Raw genomic sequence first — 15,525 nt, 5'->3', positions numbered from 1 at the left:
CCCGGGGCAAAACCCACCCCCGCGTGCGCGTCACCCGGAAGTGACGTCGCACGCTGGGGGCGGGGCCACGCCATTTGAGGGGAAAACAAACCCGACATCGTCCGGGAGCCCCCCGCTCCCGGGCGATTTAGATTTGGCAACCCTAGGGTGTGGCCAACTTGGGAGCTAGCCGGAACTCCGTTCCTGTGCGTTCCTGCCCAAAAATAGCCCCGGCACTAGGCCAGGTTTAGTTATGACTCTCTCTCTCTGCAGGCTGTTGAGTGGCCAGCTTCCAAGCGCAGCCTGGGGATCTCCTGGAATTACAGCTGATCTCCAGATGACAGAGATTAGTTCCCCTGGAGAAAATGGCTGCTTTGCAGGGTGGACTCTGTGGCATTATATCCTGATGAGGTAACTCCCCTCCATAAATCCTGCCCTCCTCTGGCTCCACCCTCAAATCGAGACTGCTACAAGGGTCAAGCTACATATTTTTGTATCAAAAGAAATATGTGTGATATAAGGTGTACACAATAAAATAGTAAAAACAAAGGGCCTGATTAATAGGCTACAAGTGTCATAAAGAATAAGTTTTATGTATGCTGTTATAATTTCCTATACAAAATTGATGAAAAATTGACGGCATTTGATATTTTCATCAATTTTCTATAGAAAATTATAATAGTGTATGTAAAGCTTATTCTTTATGACTCTTCTTTTAATACAAAAATTTTATTTACTGTAGCTTGACCTTTGTAGCATTTTCAGTAAATTTTGGGTTGAGTTTGTTTCCCCCTTTCCTTTGTTTATTCCACCCCAAAATCTCCAGGAATTTCCCAACACAGAGCTGGCAACCCTAACAGCCTGGATGTAATGACGCTGCAGTGAAGGACACTGGTGGGCCTCATTCTATTCTCTATGTTTCATACTGCTTGCTCTGAATAAAGTTATACTTTGTTTACCTGAGAAGACCCTCTGTGTATTCCTGAGTAGCTGCATCTGGCAGTCTTTAGCATAATTTCAAACTGAGGCTAGAAGCCAATAGGAAGCCAGTGTGGGTAAACTGAAAGGGAGGTAATTTGCTCCCTGCATATCTCAAGACAATCCACAACATTTTTCACAAACCGGACCTTCTGAATCATTTGCAAAGACAACCTCATGTACAGCACTTCATAATAGTCAATGGAAGACAATACTAATAAACCTGGATGACAGAGGCTAAGCTCTTGTCTGAAAGAAGTCACAATGGACTCACGGACTTACTGTTGAAAGGCATCCCCAGGCCCCGGGCACACAGGCCGGATATTGCTGGGGGAGGCGTGGCTAATTGCCCCAGTGCAGTTTGATCAGCGATTACACGATCAGACACGCCGGCGGCACAGCACGGGTCTTTCCCTTGGCGCTAGCGGGTAAACGAGGGACTGGAGGGGAATGCCGCGCACCGGCATGATCATACCATGGGCGTCTGGAGGCAGCCCGTGGCAAACGTTTACTAGTACCTTGGAGGTACTAGTTTTTAAATGCGCATTGTCGGCGGTAAGCCACGGGTGCGCTCCACTTCCCAGATGTTGGGGTGTGATTGCACCCGGATAATCCGCCCACCTTCCGTGCCTCTCTCGCGGCAACTTTGCCATATGACCGGGGCCCCAGTCACTTTAACCTCCTGTGAATCAAATAGCAATGCAGGAACCAGGAATAATCCAGACTGGAGACCTTACCCCTCAGAGACAATGTAACCGTCCAAGATAGTTAAAACCAAGACTCCCCTATTGACACCTCTATGATACAGATTCCCCCCCCCAACCATAAGGATGTGTTGATGAAGACATGCTGTAGGAAAAGTGGTGTTAAAAGAAACAATCAATCAGGTAGTATGTATTAAGCGCTAACTGCATACCAGTAGTGTCAATGTAATGTTTTGCTTCAGTATAATATTGACAGTGATTTCTTTTCCTCATTGCTCATATGCTGACTAAACCATGGCTTCTCCACAGCCTGAAGTGTCACGGATTAGGAAAATCAGCGGATTTTATATGCTGATTAGTAGTAACTAAAACTCCTTTGAACCCATGAGATGTTTTTAAATCATAAATGTAATTTGGGAGTGCAACAAACCACCACCACGACAGAAGTTCTGTGAAAACCTCCCGCAATCAGGAAACATGACCAAATTGTTTGTTTGGCTTACACTGCTGAACACATTCAGGCTACTTAAACCTCATAGAATTCAATTAGATTTAAGGAATCTAACTGTGCACAGGATTTCAGCTTCCATGTTTTGAGATGGGAAACATGATCCCAACCCTCCTTGGGCATGGATATCTTAATATCAAGGTTACCATCAATGACTGGACCAGGACTGGACCTTTACGTTTCTTTTTCTTACTCTTGTTTTTCCAGGAGCTGTGTTCTAATCCTCAGTTTATCATTGGAGGGGCTACCCGGACTGATATCTGCCAAGGAGCTTTAGGTAAGGCAGGGGGTGCATGTGTCATTCCTTACAGAAGCTCACTTAATGCAGTGGCTGTATGGTTGTATATCTAATGTGCTTCCCTTGTGCCAGAGATATTCCACATTATTTAGTACTGTTAATGTAGTTTTCCTTATCCAGTTAGATTTTCATTGATTCTGTTTTAGGGAACCTTAAGGTTAGATCTCACCTTTTTCTGAGACTCTGCTGGGGCAAGCCATATTGCTCTGCCCTCAGGTCCCAGTGCCATGATGAATGTAATACTATCTTGCCTTGCTGGGTGGGTTCAAGAATTATCATACCACACACTGAGACAGATGGTTCTTATTTCTTCTTTTCAATTCTCCATTTTGGTCCCTCTTAGTTAGTTGTTCTTTTCTTGAGTCTTACATGAGCCCTGCAGTGGGGCACCTGAGCCAGATTCAGGCAGCTCTTCTATGGATGAAAATGGAAAGTGGGGTCCTCTTTGACAGTAAAAAATGGCTATGGTGGGGGTTGTGGGACCTGCATGTACAAAAACTGTGTGGGTCAAGAGTTGTGATCAGGAGGGGAACTGGGTGTGAGTGAAAAAACAGGCTTCCTGGAGCCAACATCTTTTACTTGCCCTACTCTACAACTTGTAAACAAGAGCCTCTTTTATTTTGTTTGGTATCATTCTTCATGCAAATTGTACATCATGCCATGAGTGGAATGCTGTTTTGCTTTAGGGCAAGTATGCAGCAATTTGAGCAGGCTACTTCTAAAGACAAACAGGATAGCAGTGTAAATACCTTGACCTTCCTTTGCTACTTCAGAAAGTGACATTTCACTTCCCCCCCCCCCTGTTTTGGTCTTGTAATGCCAGAAACAGACAAACAAAAAACTTCCTGGAGCCAACATCTTTTACTTGCCCTACTCTACAACTTGTAAACAAGAGCCTCTTTTATTTTGTTTGGTATCATTCTTCATGCAAATTGTACATCATGCCATGAGTGGAATGCTGTTTTGCTTTAGGGCAAGTATGCAGCAATTTGAGCAGGCTACTTCTACAGACAAACAGGATAGCAGTGTAAATACGTTGACCTTCCTTTGCTGCTTCAGAAAGTGACATTTCACTTTTTTTCCCCCTGTTTTGGTCTTGTAATGCTAGAAACAGACAAACAAAAAAACCTGTTTTGCGTGTCTTCCTGACACCAAAGACCATCTTCCACAGATTCAGGAGCTGACTTAATTGGCAATGTAATCAAAAGAACATTTGCCTGGGGGTAAGCCCCATTGGTTAGGGACCATAGTCGGATGCTGAGTAGACCTACTTAGGGTTGCTCTATAAGCCAGTATGTATCTTCAGAGACACAGACCATGCACTGGGATGACTTTGAACTTTTCAGATAGAATAAGCCAAGTTGGTGCTTAATTCATATTGGAACTGGAAATCTCCCTGTCTTTTATGTATATTCATGTTTTAATGCCAAAGTGGGTGTACATCCAGAACTGACATGCAGTCTCTGCATCCCTTTCTTATTTAGTGGATTGGGCCTTCCTATTGTAGCACTTCGCACCCCAGGTTAAAATACCATAGCACCAACCTGAATCATGAGGTTCATTAGGTGGTCTTCATTGCACAAGATGTTTATACAGGAGGAAATTTAAATGTGGGAGAAGAAAAATAAATTCTTCCAGTGGCATATCAGCATATGAGGGATATGGTTTGCATATAAACATTTGCCCTGCAGTGGCTCTACCTCAAGGTTATTGTGCAGGGCCAAAATACACTCTACCACCACCCATTAATATGTGCATACCCAAAAAATATATTTTGACCTAAAACAGACCTAAAGGCACTCTTCAGAAATATTCTTACTTTTAAAAATACCAGGAATGAGGAAACAAACTATCTCAAGAAATTTTGGTCAACATATTGCCAGAGGTGAGGGGACATGCATATCCTATACATCAAAAGAAGGCCTACTGATCAATGGACAGACCTGACAAAAGGGAACACCCTAACAGCATGGATGCCACAGAAATGCATAAATCAAAAGCCTCTTTGAAACTCCTGAGTTCCTCATACCTTTTTGGCTCTAACGCATGACCAGAGTTTGCAAGATAAATAATTAAAGTTAGTAAAATTTCTTTTTTAGATGCAATTCCAGGATAGTACAATAAGCAACCCAGTGGTAGGTAGGAGCTGTACTCCATTTCACAGGGGCTGTAGCAAAGTGGTAGAACATCTGCTTTGACATGCAGAAGATCCCAGGCTCAATTCCCAGCATCTCCCAGCACCTGCAGTTAGAAGGATCAGATAGTAGGTGATGGGAAAGACCTCCGCCTGAGACCTTAGAGAGCTGCTGCTTGAGTAGACAATATCGAACTTGATGGACCAAGGGTCTGATTAAGCAATAAGGCAGCTTCATGTGTTCAATGGACCATTTGGCCACCTCGCACATAGCATCATCATAGCTATGTCAAACTTAACTCCTACTCCAAGTGTATTTTCCATGCATTTAATACTACCCCTGTTTCTACAGGATGGTTACATTATCCTACCATATCCCAAACTTCTCAGTATATACCAATAGGGTCTTGGATCCATAGTTGCCCTAATCAGGATCCAACCCCAAGCCCACCAATGACCATTAGGGTCCAAAGTCCTGGCCCAATGCCAGGAATAATTCCAATATTGCACCAGTGGCGGTTCTTCCCCGTTGGTACAAAGGTCACTTCAGAGATACATCAAAAGCCACCCTTTGCAGAGGACTCCCATCTAGAACCATCTTGCAATTACCATGAATACGACATCAGACCATTCCTCTTCAAGACTGGCCAAATATGTTTCCTTCTCTCCCATTCTGCTTTCACTCCTTCCTGAATTTAACCTTTCACATCTCTATTTTTTTTTAACTTTTTAAAAAATTCCCATCTGTTAGTTTTCCCAATTCCTGTTGTGGACCAGCTTGTCTTACTGCAGCTGGCTCTTCCTTCCCCCTTCTCCTGCGTGCTGTTTCTGCTGCATGATAGATTCTAGGAAGCTTCTTGCAGTGTATAAAATACACCAATTTTAGTTTTTAAAACTTTTTGCTAATTAATTTATTTTCCTTGGAAGTGTCAAATTCTGAGTTTCTCATATTTTTATGGCATATCTATAGTATGCCACTGTACTGGGGGATTGCATATATCCACAAAGCTCAGCTCATTGGCTGGGATGTGGTGAGTCATTGTAGCAGAAGGAAGGAAACATTGGTGGGGCTTTTTTGCATAAAGGAAGCATTCTCATTTTTTGGTATATTTTTCAAAGGAGGTTGCCATGGTATCACAACCATAAAAAGACCAGTGTTTCCCCTCTGATCTTGGCAGCAGATGTTTCCTCCCCATAGAAAAATGTTTGCATAAAATATCCCTCAAGTATACGTTTTTCTATAGCATTGTGTTAGCACACTGTGAGCTTCTCCTATTTTTTTGCACCACTGCTTTATAGAAAAACATGACATTTCCAGACAGGGACTTGATAGCTCCCATTGTTGGCTTCAGTACATAAATTTGTTTTTTCCTTCAGTTCTTCTATGAACTCTGAGGCAACAGCCCTAAGAGTCTGAAGTACTTAAACTTAGCTAATTGTCTCTATTGATTTTTGTTTTTTTAAATTTTCTCTGTTCTCTTTCAAGTACATCTTCTCTCTATGTCTAATGTATTGTATTTACTGTAACAAAAATGAAAAACATGCATACTGGATGGGAGATACACTTCTGGGAAGCAGTGTGTGTGAACAAGATCTTGGGATACGGGTGGACTGTAAGTTAAATATGAGCAGCCAGTGTGATGTGGTGACTAAAAAGGCTAATGCGATCTTGGGGTGTATCAATAGAGGCATAATATTCAAATTGCAAGATGTCATAGTCCTGCTTTACACTGCATTGGTCAGTTCCTCTCCAAATTCCAAAATATTCCTTCCATTAACAAAACAGGTACTCAAGAGCTATTTGCATGTTGCAGATGCGCCAAGGATTTCATGGCCACACATGGCACTGTGAGCCCCACATAGTACAAGCACTGCTATACTGCACTGCACCTATGCAAAACTCTGCCTCTTCCCTGCTATTCACTTTCCACTGACTCTTCTTGGCAGTGGGAGGCAGTGATTGGGTTTCCCTTCAGGCCACTGCTTCTGAGTCCCTAGACCTGTCTAGCCTTGGGCTAGCTAGTGTGCATCCATCGCAAAAAGTTTGTCTGATGGTTAGACAGTGTTATCGATGCAAAGAACATGAAATTAAGCAAACTCCGGAGGACAACTGAAGATAGGAGGGCCTGGCGTGATCTGGTCCATGGGGTCGCAAAGAGTCGGACTCGACTGTGCGACTGAACAGCAACAACAAGAAGACTTGGTTTTCCATTAGCTTTTCCTACCGTCACAGCTAGCAAGTTGTGTATGTCTGTGTTTAGTAAAGTCGGTGTTAGTGGCAGGAAAGTTGAGGAACTTGTGTGTGGTCACAGTGTACATTGGCATACATCCAGCATTAGTTAGCAGCTAAGGTTTTGGCTCCTGAAAACAGAGCCAGTCTTCAGAGCTTTCAGGAAGATGGAAAACTGTGCTGGAGCAGGAGGACATCAGTGAATTTCCACACACCAGTAAGAAGGGCCTTGTTCACAAATATCATTTAGATGCATCTGGCAGGGAAGAAAAAGAGAGTCCATAAAACAGCTTTCTGTAGCTGCAGCTATTGATGCCAATGTTAGCGATTTTACATTTGAAACTCTAACGGTGCATGCAACTTATACCTCATTTATCTTGTGGACAGCTTATTACTATATCCTTTTTATGAACAAGAACATCTCCAATTTTTGGCCTCATTTATCCATGAACCTGAGCTACCCAAGGTTAAACACTAAGGATTCTGAATTGCCATTCTGTTGGTCTAAAAGCCATTCTGTTGATAGGAAAGCATTTCAGTTTGTGGAGGAAAGAGAGGGTTGTTTTTTTTCCAGGTTCCCCCTTTCCACTGTTGCTGCCACACTGTTCCATGGAGTACCACTGACCAAAAAGAGAACAGTTTGGGGTGAGGGTCACAGAAGCTTGCCGTGGTGGTGGTGGTGGTGGTGGTGGTGGTGGTGGGGTTGCCTTCCTCTAGCCTAATTCAGCTCATCCTGCCTAACTCCCACTGTGGGTGACTAATGCTCTTCCTTATATCTCACTGAAGTAAAAGAGACCTAGAAGTTCCCTGTTTTGTCATCATTTTACTTACCACTGTGATGGACAAGGTTTTTATTTTGTGTGGCTTTTTTTCCACAGGAGACTGCTGGCTGCTGGCAGCCATTGCATCTCTGACTCTGAATGAAGAGATCTTGGCTAGAGTCGTTCCCAGTGATCAAAGCTTCCAGGACAGATATGCAGGAATCTTCCACTTCCAGGTACCACAGATCCCGACTTCTGCCTTTTGCTGTGGGAGAAGTGTCATCAGTACGTAAGGAGTGCAGAGCATGAGGGCTATGCAAGACAAAGACTTTTCCCAGAATGCTGCTTTCTCTTAACGTTTCAGTAGCACTGCGCCGGCAATATCATGGAATATTCCTGTTTTCTTGTATTGGGAAAAGGTGGGGGTTTGCCTTGGTGCCACAGGGAGACCCTTGCTATACAGGAGAGATGCCGATCAAGGTTTTTTTAAAAAAAATGTAGAAGATACATGGGTGCTGGAATGGAGGCAGTGAACACACAGTCTCCAGTGGGGAGGGACAGTGGAAGAAAAATTAAAGACATAGTAGTGTTTAACATCAGGGAATTCAAAATTACATAGAAGGCCCTAGAGGGATTTGAGATGTATTTGGTGCAACTACCAATAGGTGACTGCGACAACCCTTCCATACAGCAAAAGATATACTAGAGCCACATGTTCTAGGACATGAGATACAAGCATCGTGTGGTTTCTGGGTATGTATTTGTTATAAAATGAATATACTGCCTTCTTCCTCTAGATTTTCCTGGCAATTATTAATTTAGGGTCTAAGATAACTTAGTTTAACTTCCATGCTTTAGGCAAGGGAATGTCTACAATGCTGAACCACACACAGTGGTTTAAACCATAGCTGGCCTAATAAAAGTTGGTGGGCAAGGGTGGCAGGCTTTTAGGATGCAGAAGACTCTTTCTCAAAACTGAACTTGTATACAAATGCCCAGCTGCCTTCCAAAATTAGGGTGCGCCATCTGTTTCTGGACTCTGATAGGGACTCTGGGGCAAGTGATGCTCTGTCATCTTGGTGCTTGGGGGGGTCAACAGTGGGAGGGCTTCTAATGTCCTGGCCCCACTGGTGGACCTCCTGATGGCACTTGTATTTCTGGCCACTGTGTGATACAGAGTGTTGGACTGGATGGGCCTTTGGCCTGATCCAACATTGGCATCTCTTATGTTCTTATGTTCTTATGTTCTGGCTGTGGTGAAGTGTATGGCTCCAGCACCATGTTGTTAGATATTGACTTAATGGTTTTCTTTCTCCCTTTCAGTTCTGGCAGTATGGTGAGTGGGTGGATGTTGTTGTTGATGACAGGCTGCCCACCAAAGATGGACAACTCCTCTTTGTTCACTCAGCAGAAGGGAGTGAGTTCTGGAGTGCTCTACTGGAGAAAGCTTATGCTAAGTAAGTAGAAGGAGTTATGACAATGATGTACAATTATGTGCCATCGTGTTGCAGCTGAATTATGGTGATGGGCCCCAGCAAGGTACTTTCCCGACAGGTGAGAAGCAGAGGTGGTTTGTCATTGCCTTCCACTGCAAAAGCCTTCCTTAATGGTCTCCCATCCAAGTATGATCCTGCTTAGATATGCTGAGATCTTATGACAATTACGCGGGTTAATACTAGGTTAATAAAGAGTCAATGGGTTAATGGCTTGAGTGTTAGACTAGGACCTGCTTGTAAATCCAAACTCAACCCTGAAGGTCATGGTGGAGTCACTTTCTCTCAGCCCCACTTTCCCTATCCCTACAAGATTGTTGTGAGGACAAACTGGAAGAAAGAGAACCTTAACTTTTGGGGAGAAAGGGTGTGGTTAAAATGCAATTAAAATATAATTTTTAAGATCTGACTTCTGAGCCCTGAGTCAAAAAAAGAATTAGTATAAGATTTGAGGCAACAATAGAAGGGTAGATTTATAATACAAATTATGAGTTGGTGGTCTATGAGGAATCTGAGTAGGGGAGGAAGATAAAAGTTTGAAAATCCTACACACACATCTCCAAATCTCTCTCCTCAAGGATTTTAGAAACTCTTCCAGGATTCAATGGGCCAATTTCCCCATCACTCTATGTTATTTTTTTCCTCCTGACTCATACCTGCTGTCAGTATTTTGGGCCTCTTGGCGCATGACTGGACCTGTCATTTCCTTTTGGTTAGTTTACAAAGTCATATATTTCTGCATACCCAGGAAGTCTCCTGGGTATACAGAAACCCTTAACTTCTCTGTGGTTATCTGAATTGGGTACTAGCATGAATGGCGTGAGTCATCCAGTTTATATTATTCAATGTAATAACGTCTGCAGACATTATAGCTGGATTATGTACTGTCCTGGTTATGTTTTTTTGCAGGGCGAATGGATCGTATGAGGCTCTGTCTGGGGGAAGCACAACAGAGGGTTTTGAGGACTTCACTGGTGGTATTGCAGAGTGGTATGAGCTGCAAAAAGCACCACCAAACCTGTTCAAGATCATCCAGAAGGCTCTTCAGAAAGGTTCCCTCCTTGGATGCTCAATTGATGTGAGTTCATGCTGCCTTCTATCCTATTGTCAAAGTGCGTTTGACAGGTAACCACGTACACATTGTCAGCCCTCTTGTAGTATGGAGATTCTATGCTTGGGCAGTGGGAACCCCTTTTGCTATGTGGAACGTTTGGAGCAACTTTGAACTAGAATTATGGCCCTCAGATAGGCCAAAAAGGACCATACTACTCCAGACAAAGAAGCAATAATAATTTATTATCTAGATATTTATACCCCTCTTTTCTCCCCAGTGGTGTTTACAAGATTGTTCTTCCTGTCCACCATTTTATCTTCAGCAGACTCTTTTTTAATTATGTTGTGAGTTTGAATAGAACTTAAATCCTAAACGTGTTGTAGAAAACTGTTGGAGCTGTTCCTTAGAAGACTGTCCAAATATCCCAGTGTAAAGATGCAGATAATGTACCAGTTCCAGAGCTCCATATACATTATGGTGTAGATGCACAGTTCCTGAGCAAGCAGGCTTCTCCTTTCACCTCAGTGGAGATGTCAGCTTTTCATATGCATCATTGTAACATGTTTCTAGAATTGAATGGAGAGGATCTTTGAATGGGAGCTCTGTAAATACATCACAGCTTCTTAGTTAATAATTTTCAGGAAAAAATGCCATGGAATGCTAATGATCCAAACGAATTTACTTTGGGTTTTGTTTTTTTGTTGTAATTTTTGGTATTTTTTAATATGTGCGTGTGTGTGCACCTGGAAGACATGGTGTCCTCTGGAGACTGACCCCTACTGGGGTCCTGAAGGGTATTCAGACAAGTGGTATTTCAAGGTAGTCTCCCGTCCAAGTACTTGCCAGATCTGACCCTGCTTAGCTTCCGAGATTTGACAATATTGGGCTTGCCTGGGCTATCCAGGTCAGGGCATGAATTTAGTTTGTTATTGATTGATTTATATCATTTATACAGTACCTTTCTTCCCAGTGGAAACCAAAACAGCTTAAATTGCTCTCCTCCATTTTATCCTCACAACAACCTTGTGAAGTAGGTTAGGCTGAAAATGTCTGACTGACTTAAGGTCATACAGCAACCATTTATGGCAGAGAGATAGTGGATTCAAATCTGGGGATTCTGTGGGGAATCAAATCAGGGTTTTCCAGATCCTAGTCTGAAAACCCTACGAGGGGGTCGCCATAAGTCAGCTGCGACTCTAACCACTGTACCAAACTGGCTGTATATCCTTTCTTCAAGGTGCTCAGCTTGGCATAGGCCTTCTTTCCACACACGCACACTTTTTATTTTCCCAGCAACCTTTGGAGCTATATTAGACTGAGGCATAATGAATGGTCTTCAGTCACCCAGAGAGAGAAGCACAAACAGAGCACATGGGTGGTGAGTGCTGTTGCTTTCCTCCCAAAAAGCCAACATCTAGTATTGTGACCTTGGTATGGGAGATGACCAAGGAAGTCCAGGGTTGCTGTGCAGAGGCAGGCAATGGCAAACCGTCCTGAAAACCCTACGAGGGGGTCACCATAAGTCAGCTGCGACTTGATGGCAGGCACTTTCCACCACCAGTATTGTGGCACAACTCAGGGGAATTACATTGAGGAGCAGCTTGTAGAGGGAGAGGTAGCAAGCAGGGGAGAGTTCAGCACCCCTTGTTTGCGCAACACTTTTGTTCTCTTAGGATCTGCAGTGGCTCAAGTGGTTAAGACGCTGAACTGCAGGCTGTGGAAGGTGAGTAGTTCAGCAGTTCGAGATCCGGGTGCCACAAGACGGGGTGAGCTCCCGTCTCTAGTTCCAGCTCCTACCAACCTAGCAGTTCGAAAGCAAGAAATTGCAAGTAGATTGCAAGTACCACTTCGGTGGGAAAGTAACAGCGTTCCGTGCGCCTTGGTGTTTAGTCATGCCCGCCACATGACCACAGAAACGTCTTCGGATGCTGAACTGCAGGCTGTGGAAGGTCAGTAGTTCAGCAGTTCGAGACCTGGGTGCCGCATGATGGAGTGAGCTCCCATCTCTAGTTCCAGCTCCTACCAACCTAGCAGTTCGAAAACAAGAAATTGCAAGTAGATTGCAAGTACCACTTCGGTGGGAAAGTAACAGCATTCCGTGCGCCTTGGTGTTTAGTCATGCCGGCCACATGACCACGGAAACGTCTTTGGACAGCGCTGGCTCTTCGGCTTTGAAACGGAGATGAGCACCGCAACCCTAGAGTCGGATTCGACTGGCTTTCGAGCAAGGGAACTTTTACCTTTACCTTTGTTCTCTTAATTGTCTCCTGCTTTATATGTGATAGGGTCAGAACTGTGTTTTAAAATGCAGCTTTGCCAGTATTACATGCATTTGAGCCCTGATTGGAATATGAGGGTTAAACCAGACATGGACCTTCCATGCTTTTAAAAAAGGAAATAGGAGTGGTGAGGGTTAACTCAGACCAAGCGGAGAAACAGTGGCTTCAACCATTTTCCCCACTCCATTTTCCTGACATCAACTGCCCCCCTGCCCAGAACGGCCATTTGCCCCAAGGGGGAGAAAAAAGTACTCTGAATAAGCTCTTCTCCTTTGGTCACAGCTGCCTTTCCCATTTCAAGGTTTGAAAGTCTAGTTTGCTCCAAGTGTAGTATTCTATCCGATATACCACACTGTCTCTGGAATCTTTAGACTGAGGACAAATAAAGTCTGCAAATAAAAATTACATGGAAATGGTGATTAAACATGAATGTCTCCAAAGTCATTTGCCTTGGTGCATCAGAAATTGATCCTAAACATAGCATGAATTTCAGTCAAGATTGATAAAACCTTTTTGAAAATGGGCCAGTTTATCAACACACACAGATGGCCAAAGGCCTGATATGCAGTTTATGTAAACAAAAGGCAAAAAGAAAATCCAGGAAGGAGCTTCAGTAGTGACTTAAAGGGTTTGAAGATAATCCATTTGTTCAAAGATATAAAAAAATGTATTTTGGGAGAAGTATACCAGAGAAAGAAAAAAAGGCCCAAGGACAGGAACTTGAGTCAAATAATGCAAATCTTTAGTCTGATATAATAGTGTTGGAAGACCCAAGATGCGGGCTAAGTGCTATCAGTCTGGGAACAGATTGCAACATAGTCTCTAGGGGACAATGGGGGACATTTTTATTCTGTTCAGGGAGGCGGTGGCAATTGTTCAATATTCACTATTCAGCACACACTTCTCTAAATCAAAGTAACACAAACTAGGGCAAAGACCACCACTGGAAAAGTACAATTGGGTTGTTTTCTTAGCGGTTTTGCTGGACCAGAGGCCTTTCATGTGTTTCTTGCATCTGAACACTGATCAGCATTCCCTCCTTCCACCCCTCCCCTAGATTGTTAATGTCTGTGTTCAGTATATATGAACCTTGAGAAGTACACACCTCTTATGCACTGATCATCTGGGATTCATCCAGGACAGTTTCCTGGATCACAGTTAAATGCTGCTGCCATAGGGAATATCTGTTAGCAGCACAAGTACAATTCTACCCAGAGTCAGTAATCTGATCATCCACTTTCTTGATGAAGACTTCAGTCTGTCCCATGCACTTAAAGGCGGCCCATTCTCCAAGGAGTTTGGGTAGGCATTTGTAATTCTCCCTTCCATTTTATCCTCACAACACACAATGACCCCACAAGGTAGGTAAGGCAGAGTGTGTGGCTGGCCCAAGGACACACAGCAAGCTTTGTGGCAGACTGGGGGTCTGAATCCAGGTCTCCTAGATCTTAGTCTGACACTCTAATTACTATATACCCAAGAACTCTCAAAAGCAAACATACCATTGCACCAAGAAGAGCTGGACTGGTAAAATTGAATAAGAGTCCTGCTGGAACAGGGTAGTGGTCCATTTTGACCAGCATCCTGTTTAATACAAATGCCAACCAATTACCCTGGAGGGCCAAGACACAGCACAGAGGCCAAGGCCCTCTGAGCACTAGTATCCAGAGGTTTGCTGCTTTTGTATATGGAGGTTCCTGTTACTTACCATGGCTAGCAGTCATTCACAGACCTCTCCTCCATGAATCTAACCCCTTTTAAAGCTGTCTGTCCTCACAGCCATTACTACACCCTCTGGAAAGTTTTATACTATATTTATATTACCAAATCACTGAACTACACACTTGCAATTGCTGGGACATCCTTGAAGCTTTTTTGGACTAAGCTTCAGACTGCTGCCTTTTCAGACGTGTGTGTGTGTGTGTGTGAAGTGCTATCAAATCACAGCCAGCTTATGGTGAGCCCAGCACGGGGCTTTCAAGGCAAGCGAGAAGCAGAGGTGCCTTCCTCTGCAGAGTCTTCCATGGTGATCTCTCTTCCAAGTGCTGCCCCTGCTTACTTCCAAGATCTGATGAAATCTGGCCATACCATTCCACCATCCCTTTTCAGACTTACTGGAAGATCAATAGTTACTTTGGGGGTTTTGTTTTGTTTTTTTGCAGATCACAAGTGCTGCTGAGACTGAGGCTGTCACATCACAGAAGCTGGTCAAAGGGCATGCATATTCTGTAACGGGTGCAGAAGAGGTAATGTCTCCATCTTGGTCAAGGGAACAATAGAGTGCACTGAGGATGTATCACTGTAAACCAGTATTATTTTCCAATACATTTGAGGCGTCTTTTCTTGGTGGACCCTTCTGAAATGTTAGCATCTACTGCCCTCCTGTGGTTCTGCAGTCCCACAACAGTAAATGTCAGCACTGAGGAATATTTGGAGTTTTTTATCAGCTGGATCTCGCATTACTGATTAGAGTTTCCACTGCATGTTACATGAGTTTTATCACAGAACTAGCGTATGTGGCAGCTGTATGTATATCCCAAATAATAAAAATACACTGGGGAGCGGTGATTTCCGCTGGAGAATGTTTTCATGGTGTATATACCCAGTAAAATAAATGCATTTAACTAGTTTATGAGGTCCCCCATGAAAATGCATAGTGGATCCACTGTTTCTGGAGGTGGTGCAAGTGGCCCTTAGAACACCAGAAACCATTTCAATCTAAAATCAATTATTTCATTTGTGTGCTTTTTTAAATATGATAAATGTCTGTTATAAAATGTGCCAGACTAGTTGCTGGGAAGGGACAAATATTTTCACTGATTTAGATATGCATATATTTAAGAGCTGTAGGTCCAAGGTAGTGGCTCCAAAGTTATGGCACGGCTTGGAGTGCAATCCTGTGCAGACTTATGCCACTGAAATCAATAGGCTTAGACTGAAGTAACTCTTCACAGGATTGCACTGTTGATCTTCCCTTGTGAGCTTCTACATTATTCTTTTTGAACAAGGAAATGGTTGGTGTCTGCACACAGGCAGGGCCTGCCCAAGGGGTTTGCGCGCCCTAGGCAAGGCTGCCTCGTGGCGCCCCCCTCGGATGCCAACCTCCC

General features: G+C 43.6%; 1 protein-coding gene across 1 annotated transcript in view; it reads left to right on the top strand.

Annotated features, from left to right (window-relative positions):
- The window catches only part of CAPN2 (calpain 2), a 60,861-nt gene that overhangs the window by 9,931 nt on the left and 35,405 nt on the right, over positions 1-15,525 (top strand). Inside the window, exons 3-6 of the mRNA XM_015424593.1 lie at positions 7,710-7,828; positions 8,916-9,049; positions 9,995-10,163; positions 14,581-14,664. Of these exons, the coding sequence (XP_015280079.1) occupies positions 7,710-7,828; positions 8,916-9,049; positions 9,995-10,163; positions 14,581-14,664 (506 nt within the window). The remainder of the gene's footprint in view (positions 1-7,709; positions 7,829-8,915; positions 9,050-9,994; positions 10,164-14,580; positions 14,665-15,525) is intronic.

This window comes from Gekko japonicus, unplaced genomic scaffold, assembly GCF_001447785.1.
Source record: "Gekko japonicus isolate JY-2015 unplaced genomic scaffold, Gekko_japonicus_V1.1 scaffold404, whole genome shotgun sequence".
In the NCBI taxonomy this organism is placed as follows: Eukaryota; Metazoa; Chordata; class Lepidosauria; order Squamata; family Gekkonidae; genus Gekko; species Gekko japonicus.
Note: the sequence above shows the minus strand (reverse complement) of the source record. Positions and strands in the feature narration are given on the sequence as shown.